This window comes from Dama dama, chromosome 17 (assembly GCF_033118175.1).
Source record: "Dama dama isolate Ldn47 chromosome 17, ASM3311817v1, whole genome shotgun sequence".
Lineage (NCBI taxonomy): Eukaryota > Metazoa > Chordata > Mammalia > Artiodactyla > Cervidae > Dama > Dama dama.
In genome coordinates this window covers 61526510-61547406 of record NC_083697.1, presented here as the reverse complement: position 1 = coordinate 61547406, position 20897 = coordinate 61526510, and the positions used below count along the sequence as shown (strand labels likewise).

At 41.6% G+C, this 20897-nt stretch overlaps 1 protein-coding gene across 9 annotated transcripts in view; it reads right to left on the bottom strand.

The window, feature by feature from the left end:
- The window catches only part of TBC1D1 (TBC1 domain family member 1), a 224886-nt gene that overhangs the window by 86533 nt on the left and 117456 nt on the right, over nucleotides 1–20897 (bottom strand). For 5 of the 9 annotated variants that reach the window (XM_061164544.1, XM_061164540.1, XM_061164543.1 and 2 more), the window contains 8 exons: nucleotides 20680–20769; nucleotides 18837–18941; nucleotides 18189–18321; nucleotides 13487–13578; nucleotides 7611–7721; nucleotides 5057–5185; nucleotides 3580–3666; nucleotides 1026–1306 (listed from right to left, as the gene is read on the bottom strand). In XM_061164544.1, coding sequence (XP_061020527.1) covers nucleotides 1026–1306; nucleotides 3580–3666; nucleotides 5057–5185; nucleotides 7611–7721; nucleotides 13487–13578; nucleotides 18189–18321; nucleotides 18837–18941; nucleotides 20680–20769 — 1028 coding nt within the window. Of the gene's footprint in view, nucleotides 1–15; nucleotides 48–1025; nucleotides 1307–3579; nucleotides 3667–5056; nucleotides 5186–7610; nucleotides 7722–13486; nucleotides 13579–18188; nucleotides 18322–18836; nucleotides 18942–20679; nucleotides 20770–20897 lie in introns of those variants that run through there. The other 4 variants (XM_061164541.1, XM_061164547.1, XM_061164542.1 and 1 more) reach the window with 3 other exon arrangements.

Below are 20897 nucleotides of genomic sequence, written 5' to 3'. Positions count from 1 at the left end.
AAGAGTTAAACACACCTGGTCACACAGCACATTTATCTCTAGAACATCACGGAATTGAGTATTAGCTTCTGAAGCAGGTCGTGCTTTGGGATCACAGTTATCCAGCCAAAGTCCAAAGAACCACATAACTATTTTCAATAGCCCACTGAAAACAAAGCTGAACGACTCCGTAGCCTCGTCTGAGATTGCCAGCACATGTCCTCCTTCACTGGCAACGTATCAGAGCGCCTCCCCACCCCGTGTAGACCCGACATGTCCTGGCTTCTGCTGTCACTGGTCGGAGGCAGGCGGCGGCTGAACACAGGTGTGGCCTATTTCACGTTTACAAGGCGAGAGATTTCAGGTTTTTGAGGTGATTTTTACAGACACCCGTGCCCACCCACGGTCTCCGACACGTGAGGTCACATTAACTGCCACGGGGCCCCTGAAGGAGCTGGGACTCCTGCTGCTGTCCTGCTGACCCAGCTCTGCAAGCAGGACATTCCAACAGCTCGCTATGGCCCAATTTATTAAAATCAGTAAGTGTTACTGGAAGAATCCAGAATTCTCACATCGGAGGTGATTTTAGAGACTGTCTATTCCATCGTGTCCTGCAGTGAAGTGAAGTAACTCTGCCGGCTAGGGACACAGCAGGGACAGAGTCCCCAATCACTGTGGCCCAGGCCTCCGCCCTCCGTCGAGCATCTCCTGCTGGCTGCTCTCCTCCGGGCCAGGGGCGGAGTTCCCGGTCAGGGCTGCCTCTCAGACCCGTATGCATCTCAAGGGCCCTTTCTGCTCATCTTACCTGCTTCCTCACCGTCCCTGCACGTGGACAAGTCACAGGCATCTCTTACATCTACAGCTCTCCCAAGGGAGGAAGGTGAGAGGGACACGTCACTGATTTGAGTTTTCTCTTTTTAAGCCAAGAGTGAAACTGGACTCAAGTTTCTTTTTCGCCCAACAGATATGCCTGGGATGCACATACCTGGCAGTAACACATGCCCCAGCTATTCACACAACAAATCTACGTTTTCAACAAATCTTACTTTCGTTCATGAGGCGTCTCTGTGCTCACTGAGTGATACCTCACAAGTTTCCTTTGCAAGACCCCTGGAGACCCCCGCACCAGCTGTGGAGGCTCCTGGCATTCCACGGGGACGTGGCTGAGGGTGTTGGCGCGCCTCCGGAAGCCCTGCTTGGGTGAGAGGAGGCCTGGCTGCTCCGTGGGCTGGCTCTCCGAGTCGCTGGACAGGTCGTCCGAGGAGCCCAGGAGCCTGAAGCAGCTCTCGGAGATGGACAAGGCCTCCTTTTCACAGCCAGACGGCTCCTGGTAGCAGACAGAGACAGCAGATCAGACACATCACATGGCACTGGTGGCATTTACAAATCTCTGATTCCAGCGGCAGGAAAACATTTCAATATGTAAGCACATCTTCTGGTCATAATGCCGTCCAGAGGCCACCAAAAAAGGCAATAAAGTGCCTCCCCGGCGGAGACAAAATGCTAGTGTGCAGGACAAACAGGAAAACTGCCCAAGCGCAAGTGTGAAGAACATAAATTATAACAAGTAACTGCTGTAAGCAAAGCCAAAATAAAATAGTTCTCTTTGCAGAAAACAAAACTCTTTCCTACTGCCTGTAACAAGTCTAGTGAGTGCGGTGTAACCTGTCTGCACTGTTTAAACAAATCAACTTCTTTATCTTGGCCAAGGGTGTTCATACATGTGATACCCACATTTTAAGGCTCTCTAAATTTGAGCTAATGTTTGGATTTAACGGGGTAATCTTGAGTGTTAAAAATTACATCTTACATTATTCTTAGATATGGAAAATCTCTCTCTAGGCACTTACTGACATGATTCAGAGAAAATCACTTAGCTTCTTCCTGCACTTCAATTTCCTCATCTGTGAAAGGGTACAGTGAAAATTTATCTCACTGGGTTTCAGGATTAAGTAAGATAATACAACCAAAAGTACCTGTCCACTGTAAAATGTTATGTAAATATAAGCTATTATTTTATTAGGCACTCAGTGAATTTCCTGAGTCCTCATACATTTGTTAGGACTCACAACAATATTTTAATATCACAGGCTCTCAAGATGCATACTTTTTCAAAGGGAAGAACTATCACCACTCACACTTAGCACTGCATGCCCAGGATGTGGCCGAGGGGGTAATAGTAGGGAAGGAGGGATATATTTTTCTCAAATCAAAAAGTACAAAATAAGAAGTATACCAGCTTGTCCCTACTGAAATTGCTAGAAGGCATGAGTAAGTCAACATGAAAAGAGCAAATGCATCGAATGGTGGACTGGAGAACCTAAATTCCATCTGTTCATCTGACCTGCAACTGAATGCCTCTTAGATAACAGGCATTAAGGATTTTAATTTTAAAAAATTAAATTTATGTTTATTAAGGAGAGAGGTCAAAAGCACTTAATGTTACAGGGATTCGATTTAAAAAGCTTAATTCCCAATACCTTATGAAATGTTAATCACTTTAAATGTAACATAAATTTTTCATTCTTTAGAACTCTACAGTTACAAAGATTCTTTAAAGGTTTAAAAATGTGTCTAGGACAATCCACCATGAAAACCTATTTATCTCAATTCTCATTAACATCCCTCAAATTATGTGAAAGAGCTAACCCTTAGCTTCATCTTACCCCTGAAAGGGCCAATGGATATTCAAGGAACATAGTAATATCAATTTAGCAAGTCTACCATAAACTTTTTAAAACAACAGAAAATACCAGTATGTATCATACACTGTTTATGGTAAACATTGGTTTGTAAAATTTTATCTTAATTTTATGTGTGAGCATGTATGTATGTGTGTTTGTGAACCATTTCACAATGTTGTTATGGTCTAAAAACTTGGAAAGCCACATGCCCAAAGGGGAGCTCAGAGCAACTTCGATTCCTGTGGGAAGGGGCTGGTCTCCACAACGACTCCTCCTCTTCCCATTCCAGGGCTCTCTGCCCTCCCCAGCATAAAACCCGAAATCCACTTGGCTGGTGGTTAAAAAGGTGAGCTAGCCAGGCTTAAATATGGTTGTGTGTTTAAAAGGCAAAAAATGAAAACAATGACATCACAGACACAGGTTTGTTACCAAAAAGAGCTGTTGGCTTGCTTATCATCGCAAAGCTGCGCTTGGTGGCAGACATGGAAGGGTGAGGCTTACTTATAAAAACCGTGATGCTTAATTATAATCACAGAGTCAGCTAAAGGACACAAGAATTTAAGCTGCATACTTCTCAGAACTCACAAACTCATGTTTGAGGTTTTCCCAATTGAAATTATTTTTAATGTTTAGATTTCATTGGAAAACCTTCTAAAGAAAGAAATCCACTGACTGCCTGTGCGTTTAGCTCTTTGCTCTCGAAGAGCCCTCTGCTTTGCTTAGCACAATTTGTCTGTCAGAGCAGAACTGCACAACCAGCCCTCCACCTGCATCATGAGGTCTGGAAGCACCAAACGTTCCATGATGGCAGCTATGAGGCTTGTTTGGTCCCTTCTGATAGGCCCTGTGTAGAGGAGATGAGCAAGACCCATTTGTTGGCTTCTTCAGGGTGTCATATGAGAAGAAACGTGCTTACTTTGCTGGTGTTACTGAACATGCTAGACACGGAGCTGTCCAGATCCAAACCGGCTGAGTGTTCCTGGAGGCCTCTGGCTTTATTACCCTATGGAAAGAAAAGTCGTCAAGTTATGACTCCTGAGGCTTTTGCAAAGACATCTGCTAGAAGCAATCTAGTCTATTTAATAAGCTCAGGAAAAGGGAATCTGAGAAATGCTGCTGAGCACATATGTGCATTAAGACAATCAACATATCTTTTTTTTTTTTTAAACCAACCTAAACATTCCAAAGCGCCCAGAAGATTAGTCATTTGACAGGATGATGGGCAGGAGAGGAGACAGTGCATCTAGAAGAAAAGCAAGCGCTGAGTGTGCACACTCAGCAACTCTCCTCTGAGTCACAGAGCGTGGTGAACTGCCAGCCTATGACACGCAAACCACAATCTCTCCGTTTGGGAGCTCTCAAAGGCAGACCCACTCCAATTCCAGTTTTGTAAATGAACCGCTTTTAATGATCTGTAAGGATGCTATAACATTCTCAGAAACATCTTTGCACAAAATAAAATTTAACAAAAAAAAAGTTTCAATTGGAGTGGTTCATGAAATAAAAGAGAACCATAAGAAGATATTACAAGTTCCAGAAAGGTGTGAAACTTTTTGAGAGAAAAGAGAACTTTGATTTCTTAGAAGGGCCATCAGGGTATTTACACTCATGCTGGCAGGGTGGGGAAGATGGCAGTCATTTGTTAAAGAACTCCCAGATCAGTACATATGCTCTTCCTGCAGAGCTCCCAGTCACAAGTTTTTTCTGTAAAGTGCCAGATTAGTAACCTCTTAGGCTTTGTGGACCATGTGGTATCCACGGCAACAACTCAATTCTGCAGAAAAGTAACCTGAGACAATAGGCAGCTGTGTTGCAATAAAACTTTATTGCAACACAGGAAGTAGGGGACTTTCCAGTGGTCCAGTGGTTAAGACTCTGCACTTACAATGTAGCGGGGCTCAGGTTCGATTCCTGGCTGGGGAACTAAGATCCCAGCAAAAAAAGAAAAAAGAAAAAAAACCAACCAGGAGGTGAGTGGCATTTGACCCAAGGGCCATGGTTTGCAGATCCTGCTATAAACAGTTCCAGACACAACAACTGCAGCTAACAAAGACAATTTTTAAACTGTACCTAGTGACGATAGGGAGAACAGAACCCACACCTCGGTGTGTCTAATCCATGCATTTTACAGGGACTGGCCAACAAATAACATTCCTCTGGGAGACAAAAATTCTATTGAATATAATACAAAAGAGTAGAGAATTTTTTTTAACCTTAAGTTATAAACTGAATTTTAAGGGTAGATAACATTTTTCTAACACTGAGAAGTCACAAACAAGGCTTTACCCTTCTATACGCTGTGATGAACACTGATGGAATGAAAGCAAAGAACTGAATTTCATGCTCTCTCAAAAAGGGATTTAACTGAAATTAGGAGGAATTATGTCACTTACCCGGGACAAAATACTTTCTAAAGATTCTGTTAAAGACCTCTTCGCTTTGTTTTTCAGCATATCTAGCCTAAATCGAGTGGCACTTGATGGTAATTCGCTTCCAATATTCTCTGCTGCAATCTGTGATGTCTAAAAAGTGAAACAATGGAAAGTTAAGCCACTTAGGTCTTCCTTCTCTCCTTCTTTCCTTCCTTTTTAAAGAACTGAAAAATTTCTAGGATGCGTCTTTTTGATCCTAAGTCATATTCTTTCTGACTTCATCTGCTCCTTGGTGACATGACTACAAGTCTGGGAAATAGCTTTGCCTCAAAGAGTTGCACTACCCACTCCAAACAAAACAAGGAAAAGCGCTTAGAAACCAATCAGTTCACAAAGAGTTTAGACCTCAGGCTCCGCAGATGGATCAGAGACATGTCATTCACCAGCTATGGCCTTGTGCAAATTACTTTCTCTGAGCCACAATTTCCTCTTCTGTAAACTGAAACCAACCTCAAGATCTAATCATAGGACTTTGTTATGAGATTAAAACAGGTAAAGCATGTAAAACAATGGGCATAGCTTCCAATACAAAGATGACTATGATTAGCTTTTCAAATTAAAGTAACAACTTACTTTTGGGGGTGTTTCAGAGAGCAGACAAAATAAATCTAATCAACTAAAGAATCCATCCTGCCTACAATAATCTCTTCATCCCCTCCCACAGAGTTCTTTTTCCTTGCGCCTATGGTTTCCATCATCTCATTATTCACTGTCCTCTGCAACCCAGTCTCTCCCTTAACTCACCAGAACATGAAATGACAGCATAAAAGTTTGTCAATCACAAAATAAAATTTAGTGTTATTAGAGCTATGCTTAAAAAAAAAACAAAACTCTCTAGATTAAACTGTTTCTTCTATGGATTCTTACCTGAATGCTTCCTGCTAGATGATGATTTTGTTAGAAAAACACACAACCACATCCTCCATTACTCTAAACACCAACTATCCTTTGTTGTTATAGATTTCAAGCATACACAAAAGTGTGCAGATTAATACCTTAAATGCCTTCATACCACCTCAAGCTTTGGCAAAGTTAACATTTTGCAGGTGTTGAGAAGAACAATGATGAGCACAGGCTCTGGCATTCACTCAAAAAATTATATACCCTGGGTGAGTGTGTTATTAGTCACAGTTTGGTCCTGTGCAATCATTTACAAAGAATTAGAGCCTATCCAGGCTCAAGCCAGTCTCTAGAGCTAAGGAAATTATCCACAAAGAACCCACAGGGGCATGCATTGGACTCAATAGCAGTTCACGCCTAAGAAGTTGAAGACTTGCTTTCAACCAAAGTTTTCACAAAGGAGAAGCATTTTGAATAATTTTGATACATAAAATACTGGCTAAAAGATTGGTAGTATCCTACCAAGAAGATCCTTCAGAGACAGAAGAAAAACTACACTGTGGTTTTCTTTTTATAAACCAAACCATAAGAATCTCTGCATACTTAACTCAATGTTTCTTCTAGTCTCCTCTATTGTCTAAAAAGGCTCTTTTCTATGTCTATCACCATAATTCAAATGTAATCTGAAAATACAATCTTTAGAAAATAGTTCACAGTTAGAAAATAACACAGTCCTTGTTTGTTTATTTATATATTTATTTATTTGTCCTTGTTTATTTTAAACTAAGCGTCCAGAAGTTTCTCCTTTGAAGCTGATGCTGGTTTCTGGATAAGCGTCTAGTTTGGGGCTCCAGAGTGAACTGCACTGCAGTCCCCACACTGCCTTTGCCAAGACTGAGGGGTGAACTCTAAGCATGAACATCTGGAGCCAAGGTTGAAATTCTGAAGCTAGGATGAAGTTCTCAGCTCAGAACCCACCATCCAGTGGTGTCACAGAGTATCTACCAGCAGCCTGTTCACAATAACCAGCATCTAAAATTAACTTTGGTGTCCATCAAAAGGAGAATGGAGAAACAAACTGTGCTGCTGCCGCAATGGAATAAAACGGAACATACTACTTACTGATTTATGCAACAACAAGGATGAATATCAAAAATATCCTTGTAATTTTTTCTCCCAACTCCACACCCCCAGTATGCTAAGTAAAACAGAAGCTCTGTATCTGGGCAGCATATAAACCAGGCTAATACTGTATGCGATTTATCAGTAGTGCTATCTCACATTCACACTGCATTTTTAGTACAAAGAGTTTCCAGGCACTTTACCTAATTGTGAAAGAAGCTGTACAATGTCACTCTCATTTTATCAGGCAGAAAGGTGAGGTGACAAGGGCCTGGCTCCTTGCAGCTCAAGGAGCTCATTCAGGCGGCAGCATTCACTCGACGCCCTACTCGAGTCCCCCGTCAGAGCACCGCTCTGCCCCCACCACAATGACACAGAAGCTTGCCTCACCTTTTCCAAGCACAATCTAAACATTTCCAAATTTCCCCTGCATGTGTAACAAGTGAAAATAAACTGCAGAAAGGAAAAGAGGTTTCAAAGCTTCAGAAAATCCTCAAGACTCTGTTCTACAGTGTGTCCTGGTGAAATTAGACAAAGAGAGAAAATGCCATACCTGTCTTATCTCCCCAATATGGATGTGAACTTTTTGCTTCTCTTCATATAAACATCTCAGGAAAGAAATAATCAATTCATTCTCTCGTTGCTCATTTCTTGGTCTCAATTTCTTAAGGTTAAAAAAATGAATATTTTACATTAACTTTTTTACATTAATTTTTAATTGTCACCAAGACTGCTAAACAATCCATTTGAAAATGCTCAGCTTCCACCATCGACTACCGCTTTTACCCAATCATCTCACTAGGGGGCACCAATGATCCTAAAAGTGAAGATAATTGTTAAAAAGAGACAGTGAAGCCAGTGGGCCAGATTGGGCTTCTGACCTCTGATGTCCTTATACCTAAAATAAACATTTCATATCAGATAGAGGCATAGTCAAAATATTCAATAAACACTCTTGAAAACATCAGAAAAGGACAAGAGCCATGATGCCTGCACCTTTATAAACTCTTACGCTTAGGGAACTAGGAAGGACAATAGCAACTGATCCAGGGTCATGGCTCCTTTCACATATCAAACATGTCCGTCAGGAAGCATTTTCTGGGAGCCCCAAAAGGCATACACTTGCACACAAAATTTCATGGCACAGACTCAATTTTTTTTTTCTCGTTATTTTAAAAATTCTTTGCATTCCTTTTATTTTTCGGGCAAGGTAGTGGCAAAGCACACAGAACTAGAAATCAGGTCATGTAGGTTCAAGGTGCTGCCCGAAAGAGGGATCAAAGGCAACTCATTTACGCTCAGCCTCTCTGTCTATTCCAATGAAGATTATGTACATCTGTGTCTCTTTTTCTGTTTTTACCATGGGGGAAAAAAAATTGGAAGAAGCAAAAAAACAAAACAAAACAAAAAAACGAAATGAAGATTATGCACGCAATACACTCCAAGGTCTCCTCCAGCTCCTAGCCTCTTTGGACTTGAAATACCAGAGTTCACGTTTAGAAGACCATCTAATTTAATGTATTCAATTATTTTCCCTGAATATGAAGCAAATAAAACTGAATTACTCTGGAGACACACAAAGCTTGCAGTTTATAAACTTTAGAAATATACTCTTTTAGATATGTATATATAATGACAGTTTTCCACTGCGCTGGTTCTTCTCTCTCCCTACCCCAAGCCTCTAGCTTGCCCTTTAAAACCAAGTCTGGGTATATAATAAACAGATCAACTACACAAGCATCTGAGGCTGAATCAAGGCTGTTCTCAGCAGCCCAGCTAAGGAGCAAGTTTACCCTCTGTGTCATAGACTCGGAGAGCAGAGGTAACACCTAACCCAGACCCTCCAACATTCCCTCCCTGAAAAGCAAAGATCATTTTAAATAAGCTGTTCCTGCTACTCAAGGAAATGGTAGTAAATGATCAGAAGCATTAACCCTGAAGTAAACTACAGACTTCAGTCACCATGTCAATTCAGACTCAACTGCAGTAAAGGGACCACACGGAGACAAGACTTTAAGAGGAGAAACTGGCTTGAGGAGGGAGAGGGGCATGAGAAGTTTCATGGGAACTCTGTATTTCCACCCACTTTTTCTGTAAAACTACTCTAAAAAATAAGTCTATTTAAAAAAAAAAAAAAACTGCAAGAAAGAGAAGCAGACGCAAATTACGAAGCCTCTGAGCAGGTACCCGAGAGCTGACCCATTCTTTCTTTTCCTAATCTTCAGTGAAACTTTTGGGTACTCTCACAAGAAAATCTGTATATTTTCTTGGAGAAATCCTTCACAATTGATTATTTCCAATATCAAAACAAACCCAAGAATTCAGCAGTAAGAGAGGAGCATTATTGGTACATTCTCTTTTCCTCGATATATACGTGAAAGAAAGTACTGGAATGGACAGAAATTAGTCTAAGCCGAGCACAATGTACTCCCACAGCTGCTGGCCAGACAGCGCATCACGGAGCTCGTCACACATCACAGGGGAAAGACAGGGAGGCTGAGAAGACCACGTCTGCAGGGCCACACAAGGTCGAGAGATAAACGCTTCCTCAAAATAACCAAAACATGACCACGGGCTACCCTTCCATTGAGTGAAGTCTCTTGAATGCCTCCCAGGGAACTTCACCATTCTCCAAAGGGGAGAATCATTATTTCCTGAAGGTGACTTAATCTCATAAACATTCATGAGCCAGAGAGACAGGTCTACGGAAACTAATGGGGAATCAAGTTGGATAATAATATTGTTTTGCATTATTCAAAGTTAACCTATGGAGTCAGGTCAAGAATCAGGATGCTGGTTACCTGAGGCAGGACCAAGGTGGGGTTCTGAGGCAGGACATGCTCTATTTCCTAACCTGTGTGTTGCTGCAAGGGGTATTCATCTTATACAAATCCAACAGTCAAAATTTTATAATAAGTACAAAGCTGTTAAATATATTTATTATATATAATAACTATAAACCTTTAAAACCAATATACTATATATTATATATTATGTATAAAACATAATTATATAGCATATATAATTATATATTGTATATAATAACTATAACCTTTAAAAATGCAGCATAATTATATATAATATATATATTACTTTATGTATGTAACATCTATAAACTTTAAAAATTGTGCATCACTACATTGTATACCTGAAACTTACGTAACATTATACATCAACTATACCTCAAAAAAAGTTTATTTCATTGAACTACACACCACTGATTTGTATGCTTTTCTATCATTAGTTCACTTCTTAAGAAAGAACAATACAAAACAATTGCCTGTTAAAAGTAACAAAGCCAATTTTGTTCTGTTTCTTAACCTCCTTTCTATGAGGTGTGGGGCTATAAACCGGTTATAAAAGCAATATGAGAGTCAGTTTCCAACACTGTCTACGAATACCAGCATGCTAAGAAGGTCTATGGTCTTCTGAGGACTCTACTTAAAATGCTTAGTTGGACAATGACACCTTTTAAAAAATTATAATGAAATCTTGTACAAATCATTTTAAAACTGTGGAAAAATCCAACCAAGTTCCTATATATTCTGTTCAAGAGGGGGAAAAAAGCTCCTCTAGCTATTAATCTTTAACTTGTAAAGTCATGTCATGTTATTTAATTCATTATCAACATTTATTGAGTATACATCTACTTGGTTTACCTACTCGGTTGAGTATTAAGTCATTCCTTGAAATACACTCAATCAGATGAAGAGAATGTGACTTTTGAGACATTTTCTTTACTAGCCCTGCTCAGCTTGAAAGCAACATCTTCCCAGGACAACCAACGTGGACTCAGCACGCTCGGCCAGCAGGGGACAGCACAAGGACAGAGCAAGATCCCGCCAGCAGGGAGGCTTCTCACATGTCCACTTAGACGTGTTTGGAAACTGCACATTTCAAAAAGGTCATAAATCTTAAAAAGTGGCTCTGCAGTGTCATGAGTTCTCTTAGAGAAGGGTTAGCACATGCACATGCCATCTGGCACCAAGGCCTCCTCTCAGAGCTCAGAGTCAAAGCTAGCTTGTTGGCAGCAGTGATAAACCTCAGCATCATTTGCACGGTAATTAATTTCTTTTCCTTTGTGGTTCCATTTGGGTGGCACTTTTTTCCCCATGAAACATTTACTTACAAAAACAGTGAATATGTAAGCTTTGTGCTTAGTTGCTCAGTCGTGTGCAGCTCTTTGCGACCCCGTGGACTGTAGCCCACCAGGCTCCTCCACCCATAGAGATTCTCCAGGCAAGCGTACTGGAGTGGGTTGCCATGCCTTCCTCCACAGGATCTTCTAACCCAGGGACTGAATCCAGGTCTCCCACACTGCAGGCAGATTCCTTACCATCTGAGCCACCAGGGAAGCCCAGTGTATGCTTTAAGTACAATTATTTCAGTAGTGATTACATTTGTTTTATAAAAACTTGTCCTTGGAGAATTCCTCAGAAACAATTTCTGTTGTTCAGGAACTTCAGGAGAACTTCTGTTCTCCAGGAAAGACAGAAAGGCAAAATATTAACCATTCTATTTTAAGAGGTCTCATGACACTTCAAAGCCACTTTTTCCTTATAATCCATTCAAAATGCATGATTTTCAAATGCATTAGTAGGCACTACAACCTAAAAAGAAACTAGTGACTTGGTTTATATAATATTTTATAAAAAACAAGGTCATTGAGGAAATAACAAGACTATCAACAAGCCATCAGAAGACGAGATCCATGTTAAATATGTATTATTCAAAGAAGAGCTACACCTACAAGGATGAAGGACAAAGTACAAGCTGGTTATTCAAAGCCAATGAACAATATGACTTCTTTTTGGTCTTTAATCAAAAAATTACAGAGCCTGCTACAACAACACATAGGGATCCCAGCATATTAACTGAATGAATTTTTTTAAAGCAAACACCTGTCACTGATATTCTCTAAAGTTTCTTTGTTGTAACATGTTGGAGTGTCTCTAACTCACATGGATCAAAGAGAACCTCAGAATCACATCCATTAGGAATGTGTCACTGCTGCAGAAGGATAACTGGGGTGTTATCTCCCCTGACTCACCACACTGTTTGGGGGAAAGTTACACAGCGCTGTCTAAATGAAAAGAAAGCAAAGTCACATTAGGGAAGGAAGGAATCTTCTGTGCTTGCTAAAGAGCCTTGATGGCACTACAACAAAGTAAGCCAGCATCAGATGAAAAAGGCCCCAGCTCCCATCACAGATGCATTAACAATCAGAAGCAAATTGTCCATCTATTTAAGAATTCTAAGTACATTAAGTCTGTCTGAGAGTACTGTGTACTTAGAACTCTAAAGATCCTTTAAGAAAATTAAGTAGTGTCTCAAGTCAGAAGAACACAAGAAAATTTAAAAGCAACTGATAATTGTGAAAATAACATTCTAAGCTACTTAAAAAATTCAAACTCTTTCTAAGTCTACTGCAGAAGACCAAGGAAAGGAGAACTGAGAATATGTGATTAAAAAAAGACAATTCTTCAATTTCTCACTCTTAACAGAAAACAGATCATGGGTCCTGTCTGTAGCCTCTTCCCCAGTGAGGAGGAAGAGAAAACTGACAACCTAGACTTACTGGCCTTCTTGCTTTGTTTGAAGACTCCTCTATGCGCAAAGCCCTTGCCACTCTCCTCCTCACAAGAGACTTATGCTTTGTTCTGCTGTGATCGCCTCCCAAGAAAAAGTGCCACAAAACCACAGAAAACATCCCTTTGCAAGAGCAGACATGACATTTTTGATGAGCTCATCAAAGATTCATAATGAACGGACTATAGGCATATAGAACGGACTATAGACCATGCAGAGCGTGGTCTCCCGAGATACATGCATCTGAACACAAGGATGACAGCGAGCTTCCAGGGTTAAAGCAAGAAACCAATGAGCTTGGGTTTTGTCCTCTATTTTGTTTTTATGTTTAGATTTGAAATACTATATAGTGTAGGCAACATTTAAATGTATTTTCAAAACTGAAAAAAAAAAAAAAAAAACAGCGAGGAGGGAAACTTATGTTCAACTTCATGTACAAAATGTTATAGCCTTAAGACTCCCACATTGAGGTCTGAAATCCTGAGTGGAACGGAGCTGGCAGAAGTCTCTGGAGAGAGCAGTACTCAGGGACCAAAGTCCAGGGTCCTCTGTCTCCCAGGCTGAGGCTCCTTCTACTTTACAATTTCCTTCCTCTCATTCCTTAAGAGAGCACTCCCCTGGTTTAGTAGCTTTCACATGAAAGCCAAGTTCTGACAGGAGTCTGCAATACTGACCTTGCCCTTGTCCCAAGGCTGTTAAAGCTCAAACCAAGAGGAACTCAGGTCCACTTCCTCAGGGCTCCGACAGGTCTGCTTTGCTATTTTTTATAATAACATTCCACAGAGAAGCTGCCTTTTTTTTTTTTTTTTCCTTTCTGGAAATTAAAAACCAGTACTGTACCTGAACCTCCTCAAAAATAGTTGCTTGCTCCTGATTAGTTAATGTTGTCAGGTGCTTCTGGAGTTCTAGTTTGGTTTTGGAAGAATTCATTCCTATTAAGAAAAAAAGAGAGAGCTGAGAACACAGCAGTGACAGTCCCGATGCAGAGTCAGCACCTTCCCCCCACGCCCTCTCTCACACGCTCTCCCTCCCTCTTCAGGCATCAGAGGCTTTATGGAAATTCCAATCAATGATAATGTCAGCGATGAGGACACTGACAAGGAACAGTTTCTGACTGAGCCCTCATGTGCTAGACGCCAACTTAAACATCAGGTGTGTATCATTGCATCTTATACTACAACAACCTGATGAAGAGGACTTGCTTAGCCCCATTTTACAGTTAGGAAAACTGAGACCCAGAGAGCTCATAAGACTCTCAAAGACCAACACACTGGACTCTACCTCAGCCCTCAGCTTTGTGTGGCTCCAAGTCGGTTTTTTCCTACCACTACTCCATGTTGGAACACCGCACACAGCTGGAACACTATCCTCAGGAAATGATAAACCCTCATGAGTGTTTATATGTAAACTAGACAATCGCCCTTAAGGAGAAACCACTACTACCCAGCCTGAGAACTGACCAACATTCTCCTGCAGGTTAGGCTCTTTCACATAAAAGTGATTCGTGTGGCCAACAACTTTCCTTTCACCACCACATGCTTATTAATAGTCTTATGACCACATAATTAACATTACAGAGGATTCTGAGGGAAAGTCATTAAAATAAAGCTGCCATTTTAGTGCCCATCAGAATCTGGTATTTCAGAAAGCTCCTTCTCCACACATATATGGCTCAGACCCTGCTCTGAGCCCTGGGGCCGAGGATGAACACACACGATGAGTCTGGATGAAAGGATCTGCCCACCTATCATGGAAAAAAAATGCAGCGGTGACTTTCAGGGCAGTCCTGTCCCTAGCCACTCGCCACCCCATCTCCTCCTGAGGCCGAGCTGCTGGGCCAGGCTCTGGGCCAGATTCATCGACATGACGAGGATGGCCAGATAGGGCATCTCGGAAATCAAGAACAGGGACTTGGAAATCAGCTTCTGTTTTACAGATGAGTTTGCTGAGGTCCAGAGAAGCCAGGCGATTGACAGGCCGGGAGGCCAGTTAGCAGCCAGGCCTGTCCCAGAGCCAGCACTCCCCGCCTCCTCAGCAAGCTGTGGGAGGCCACTGCCCCGGCTCAGACCACTGCAGCTTCTCCAAGTCCTTCCAGAGGTACTCCCCAACCACCTTTTTTTTTGGCCAAGAAAACCCTAAAAGGCCACCATAAGAATAAAAGCCAGTATTTTTTTTTAATGACTGCTGTGCCATTTACGGAACACCGCACAACCTCATCTAACCCTTAACATAATCCTGGGAGTGGGCACCACATACAGTAATCCCAAGGTCCACAGGTGAAGAAACTGAGGCACAATCAGGTCAAATATTTTGTCCAGTGTCATCAGCTACGGAAGGGACAGAGTGAGACTCTGACCCACGCTGATCTGCCTCCAGAGACCACTCCAGAACTCTCCACCGCCTCCCATTACCCACACACGGTCAGGCCACCTGACACCGGCGACCTCACACCAAAGTGAACTGCCCGGTGAAAGATGTCAGGCCGGGAACGACAAGCAGGGCAGATTCTCACTTATATGTGGAGTCTAAAACACAATATAACAAGACACAGATAGACTTAGCAAGAACGAGCCAGTGGCTGTAGGGCAGAGGGGAGGAGGGGAAGGTCAAAATAAGTGAAGGGGACTAAGATGTACCAGCGGTTTAAACTACCAGTGGTAAAATGAAGAAGTCACAGGGGTGTGATGTATGGCAAAGGGAATGCAGTCAATAATGTTACGATGACACTGTATGGTGTAGAAGATATAAAAATACTGAATCACCATGTTGCACACAGACACCAATAATATTGGAAGTCAACTATTCTTCAGTTTAAAAGAGAGAAGTGATTAAAGGTGCAGAAAGGACCGCTTGATCTGTCAGAGCACCGGTCATTCCACTACTCCTCTGGCAAGCTGTCAGGTCATACCAGCCAGGGAAACAGCGATGCCTTCACTGCACTAACTACTTACAGGCTGAACCAAAACAGTGTTTACATTTATGAGCAAAATTAGCACTCAGAGGTCACTAAATAAAAATCCTCCCTGCATCTGGATGTCAATGGTACCGTCCAAGCATCCTCTCGTGGACACACTTGCACTGTTTGATGAAACATTCACATATGGAGAAAAACCTCAAGAAGAGTTAGACTCATTATACATACTTCTAACAATCTCAGGTGAAATCAGACAATACAGTCTACTCGTCATGTTCAGTAGGTGTGCAGAGACCCTTAGACAGTTCTAGCCTTGTCTTCAGGAGCTCTCAATTCATTAGGTCCCTTCTGCCCCATCTCAAATCAAAGCTGGTCCTCCAGGCCCCATGCCTGCTCTCCACTGTGTACCCTCTGGGGCTTCTCAATATTTTCAGCCGCTCCTGGGGGTTTCTGCAGCAAGAAGGCAGCATTCCCCACATGATACCAAAGGTTTCACAGGTGAGAAGGGCAGCAAGTCAATCTGCCTTCATGCTGGCCGCCAGAAAAGGCTCTTATTAAAGGGAGCGCTGATGAATAGTTTTGCTTTGCCGAAGGCAAACTTACTTGGAGAGCAAAAGGAAACCTCAGTTCAACTTTTTCTTTTTAGTGAAAGTGTCATTTATTCCAAGAATTCCCAAAATGCTCCTCTAAACTTTAGAATAAGCGAAATGCTCTATAAATACTAGCAGTCGTAGAGAGTCCAAGCCCAGAATCTGCACAGCTGCCCCTCTCACGTGTTTTAAGTGTCCAACGGCACCCACAAGTACAGTTTATTTATTCTACTTTATGGATTCCAGAGCACATTAACTACATCAATTGATTAAGAAAACAGTCTTTCAGTCTTTCGTTTTGTGGCCATGTCACTGTTCCTCTCCACTGTTTATGATGTTCTTGGCCAGATCATAACTTCCTATTAGAACCACTGTTATGGGTACATACAATGAGCTTTAATAAACGATTTCATTCTACTTGGGGATTCCCTGATAGATGGTAAAGAATCTGCCTGCAATGCGGGGAGACCCGGGTTGGATCCCTGGGTAGGGATGCAATCTAGCAAAATGTAAGAACCTGAAACTAAATGTCCATAAAATAATCAGTATCTCCCTTACTAAGGACGGCTCTAATAATGTGCTCTAGATGCTTTAGAAATGCTTCCCAACATGTAGCCAAAAGGTACCCTCACCAGTCTTCTAATTGTGCTGGCTAATGGATGTTTTTACATTAGCATAGCTTTCTGCTTTGCTTGGATCTTATCCAGTAAAAAGATGAATTAAATGATAACTCTGAAACTACAGCAGCAAAATCCCTACCATAACTAAACTTTTCAGGTATAGCTCTCTGAAAGCTAAGCCAGATCAAAGAAAGATTTGTCAAGTGGAACCCTGAACCGTTTCAGCTCCTGCAGGTCAGAATCTGCTTTATCTTCAAGGCCGGTCACTGCAGCCTTCTTTACAAGCTCATGGGGGACACTGCCATCATCGTTTACCTTACCTTGACAACCACTAAGGAAAGAACTAGTGATGCTCTCAGATGGGATCTCTTGTTAAAGCACAACTTTTCTTGTTCCCAGATATATTTTGCATCATGTCAGCAAAGAGAAACAACTAGGAAAACATTGTTGAAAGTGTTAATCATTTTGATCCACTTTAAACAGCACTGGAATGCCAGGAAATGAACCTTTGAAGACCTTAAGTGAAGTGAAGTGAGGTCGCTCAGTCATGTCCGACTCTTTGCAACCCCATGGACTGTAGTCGACCAGGCTTTAAGATGATGTCAATTTGTCTTTAAAAAGGGAAATCAGATACCACTTCACATCCATCAGGATGGTTTTCATCCCCAAGCCCCAGAAAGTAGGTTTGCTTATCCCTCAAATGTGCAGTAATCCCTTTTCCTTCCACAAAGTGGTGAGGATTAAATGGATGATAATACATGTTAAAGAAAACAGTACAGTGCCAGGCATATCTTAAGCATGGAAATCATAACATTTACTGCAGCTTCTCCCCAAGCCAAATTCCTAGAAAAACTCGGAGCAACACTTCCTGCGCTCTTTCTCACTGGCTACTCAACTGCAACCTGCCCTCTGGCCATTAAACCTGCTCTGGAAGAAGCTATCGTTGACCTTGTAATGGACTCTCTGCGTTTCAACTCTTTGCGACCCCACAGAATGCAGCCCACCAGGCTCCTCTGTCCATGGGATTTCCCAGGTAAGATTTCTCCAGGGGATCTTCCCTACCCAGGGATCAAACCTGGGCTTCCTGCATTGCAGGAGAGCTGCAGTGAGCCAGCAGGGAAGCCGTGTAATTGGCTGACTCGGCGGTAATTCTTAGCTCTCCTCTTACTAGACCCCTCCATGGAGGCCAACTGAACACTCACCCACCATGATCAACAGCGCAGCTGGTCCTGTGCCCTCTGCTCCCCTAATTCCTCCACCCTCCTCAGGGCCCCTCGAGGGGAGATGGTAGCGTCTGATGTACAGAAAACACCCCTCCAGGACCCCTGTAACTAACATCAGCCTCCGTGGGACAGAACCTTCCAACGAATTTGCCCAGGTCCCTGGACTCCTGCCCGCCCCGCCCCGCCCCAGCTCACCCTCGATCCGCTCGCAGAGCTTGTGCAGGCCCTGCAGGGGGCAGCCGTCGCACAGCTGGGCCGGCGCCTTCGCTGTCCGCTGCAGAGCGGCCACCGTGAAGGCCTGCTTCAGGGTCATCATGATCTCATCCACCTGACCAAAGAGGGGACAGCACAGAGAGCAGACAGTCCGTTTAAAGTGATCGGGCAGAGATTTCAGGACTCGGTGGGAAGACCCAGCACTGAAGATTCTTCTGGGCTGTTAGTCACAGGTTAATGGATCATAATCGTTACGAACCACGAGGATTATACATAGTCTAGAAACACTACAAATGCTCAAAGCTTTTCAAGGAGATAAGGTAAAAACTAGATGCAAATTAAATACTGAAGGAAAACCAACTCTTCTGATCAAAAGTCCAAAATGACCTTTGAAAGATGCTAAAGCAGAGGGTGAACGTGAGCAGGCCTTTAAGCATGATGAGCATTGAAAATGTGCACCCAAGAATGTCTCAAGTATATATCAGCTGGTTATTAAATAGTCACAAAAGTATAATTAAAACCGAATAATTTGTCAGCGAGGCCATATAGTTTTGCTATGTAAAGAAATCGGTGAGGCTGACATCCCCTGTAGATGAGATTTCAAGGTAAGAAGAGCTCCTTCTCACTTACCAGAGCTTCATTTGCGCACTGAAACACATAACAGACGAAATGAAAGCCTCCACCTCCGGAAGACTCCCGGCAGATGAACCCAAAGTGGTCCACATGTCTAATACCCTGTGGAAGGCAGGGACAAGAGCAAGAACTGTCAGCAGTGCCCAGAGGAGGCATCACTGCCACACGGGCAGCTGAAGACTCACACAGCACAGTTTTAAAGGACTCTATGAAACTACTATTTTCTCAGATGTTTTAAATATTTAAAAACATCTCTCAAATATGAAGTTCTACTCAAAATGTTACTCCTCTGACTATCCCCACAATAAGAGAAGCAGGATCTGAAAACCAGAGCTTTTATCCTCATTTTAGTAGTGAGAGCAAGTGGAGAAAAGCTGACACAGAAAAATGAGAACTTTTCTTAGGTATTTAAGGAATAAGGAATAAGTAGATGAGAGAGTAACAAAGAAACAAAACTGTACACACATACAAGCAAACACACGTAGACACAAAAATTAAAGGAAAGGACTTAAAATATTTGTATTCCTAAAATAACAAAGAAGTAAATCCTGAAGTAAACTGGTAGGAAGAATGAGTCAAAAGTTATACACACAAAGAACAGAGATACTTTCAAACATAAGATATTAAGGCCAAAGCTGTACCACAGTTTCCTAAGAGTTCTTTTTAATAAATATTAATAGGTGCACTTGTTTTGAAAGTATCAGCTAAGAACCACCTTAATACAGATAAGACATCACCCATAAATATTAACCTACAGCATCTCCTGAAAGCACCAGCATGCAGAGTGTTGACAGCTTGAAGGGCAGGTGATCATGTAAACTTGTAAACATCATTTAGGAAATAAAAAAACTACCATATGAAAAAGCAAATATTTAATATTACCATTTCAATAGAAATACAAGCAAATCAAGATAAAATGTCTATGGAGAATCTCACTTTCAGGTCAAATATTTCCCATTAAGCGAGCAATCACTGACACATCCTGGCACTGCCATCAATGTTCTCCAACAGCAAGTTAAGCATATGCAAGAGGTTACTCCAAAGGAGAATATGATTTGGAAAAAACATTTTCTTTGTAAATGGTTCTCTAGTCAGTTTTATGCATGAACATTGTTTTCACCTTTGGGGGGAAAAATTCCCTATTGAATCATTACACAGATCACATTAAAAATCAACAATGAGAGTTTCATTATGTCTTATTAATTTTGAGAAGATGAAAATGAGAAAATGATTATAGACTTTCAAAAACTACCCAAATAGTAACACATTTTTGCTAGGAAGATTCTGAGTAAAGTTGTCATAGCTCATTATAACTGACAGATTCTCCAAATCTCTCTATGAAACACACCCAGGAGATTTTCAGGAAAGAACTCAAGTAGACACTGTACTCTAAGGAAAACATCCTCAAAGGTAGTCATTATTTATTATATTTTAAGGAAGAAGAGATAATGATCTTGGTATCCCAAAAGTCATGAATCTTCATAAAGTAAAAATAAGTACTTTAAAAAATACATTAGTGTGTATGAATGTATATATGAATATGCATATAGACACACATACACGCACATACCCCTGGAAATGATGGCTGTGGACCACTACCAATGACTGGGGAAAAAAAGAAAAGGAGACCTACTTTCTCCAGTAAGTTATGGTTGCTAAAAGCAAAATTTTTAACTTCAAAATTGTATTTTGCCTTAATATACAAAAGGAAATGCAAGATCACAAACCCAGCACTTAGCATACATCTTGTGACCTTAGCCACTTCGGTTGAATGACAGACAGTAAAATAATTCATTAAAAAATTCAACTGCAGTTGAGCTGATAACCCATGTCCATTTACCTGAGAGCAAAAGGATATCTCCTTAAAATTTTTCTGCAACGCTATTTTTTTGGTGTCAGGACTGATGAGGTAAACTTCAGATTGACCAATCTTAAAAGACAAAGAAAGAGTGAAACTAGCTTTGCATGAACACCGAATTCAGATTTATTACACAAACTTTCTCATTTCATGACCGAGGAAAATACAGAATCAATGGCTCAAGCTCCTACTGAACAGTG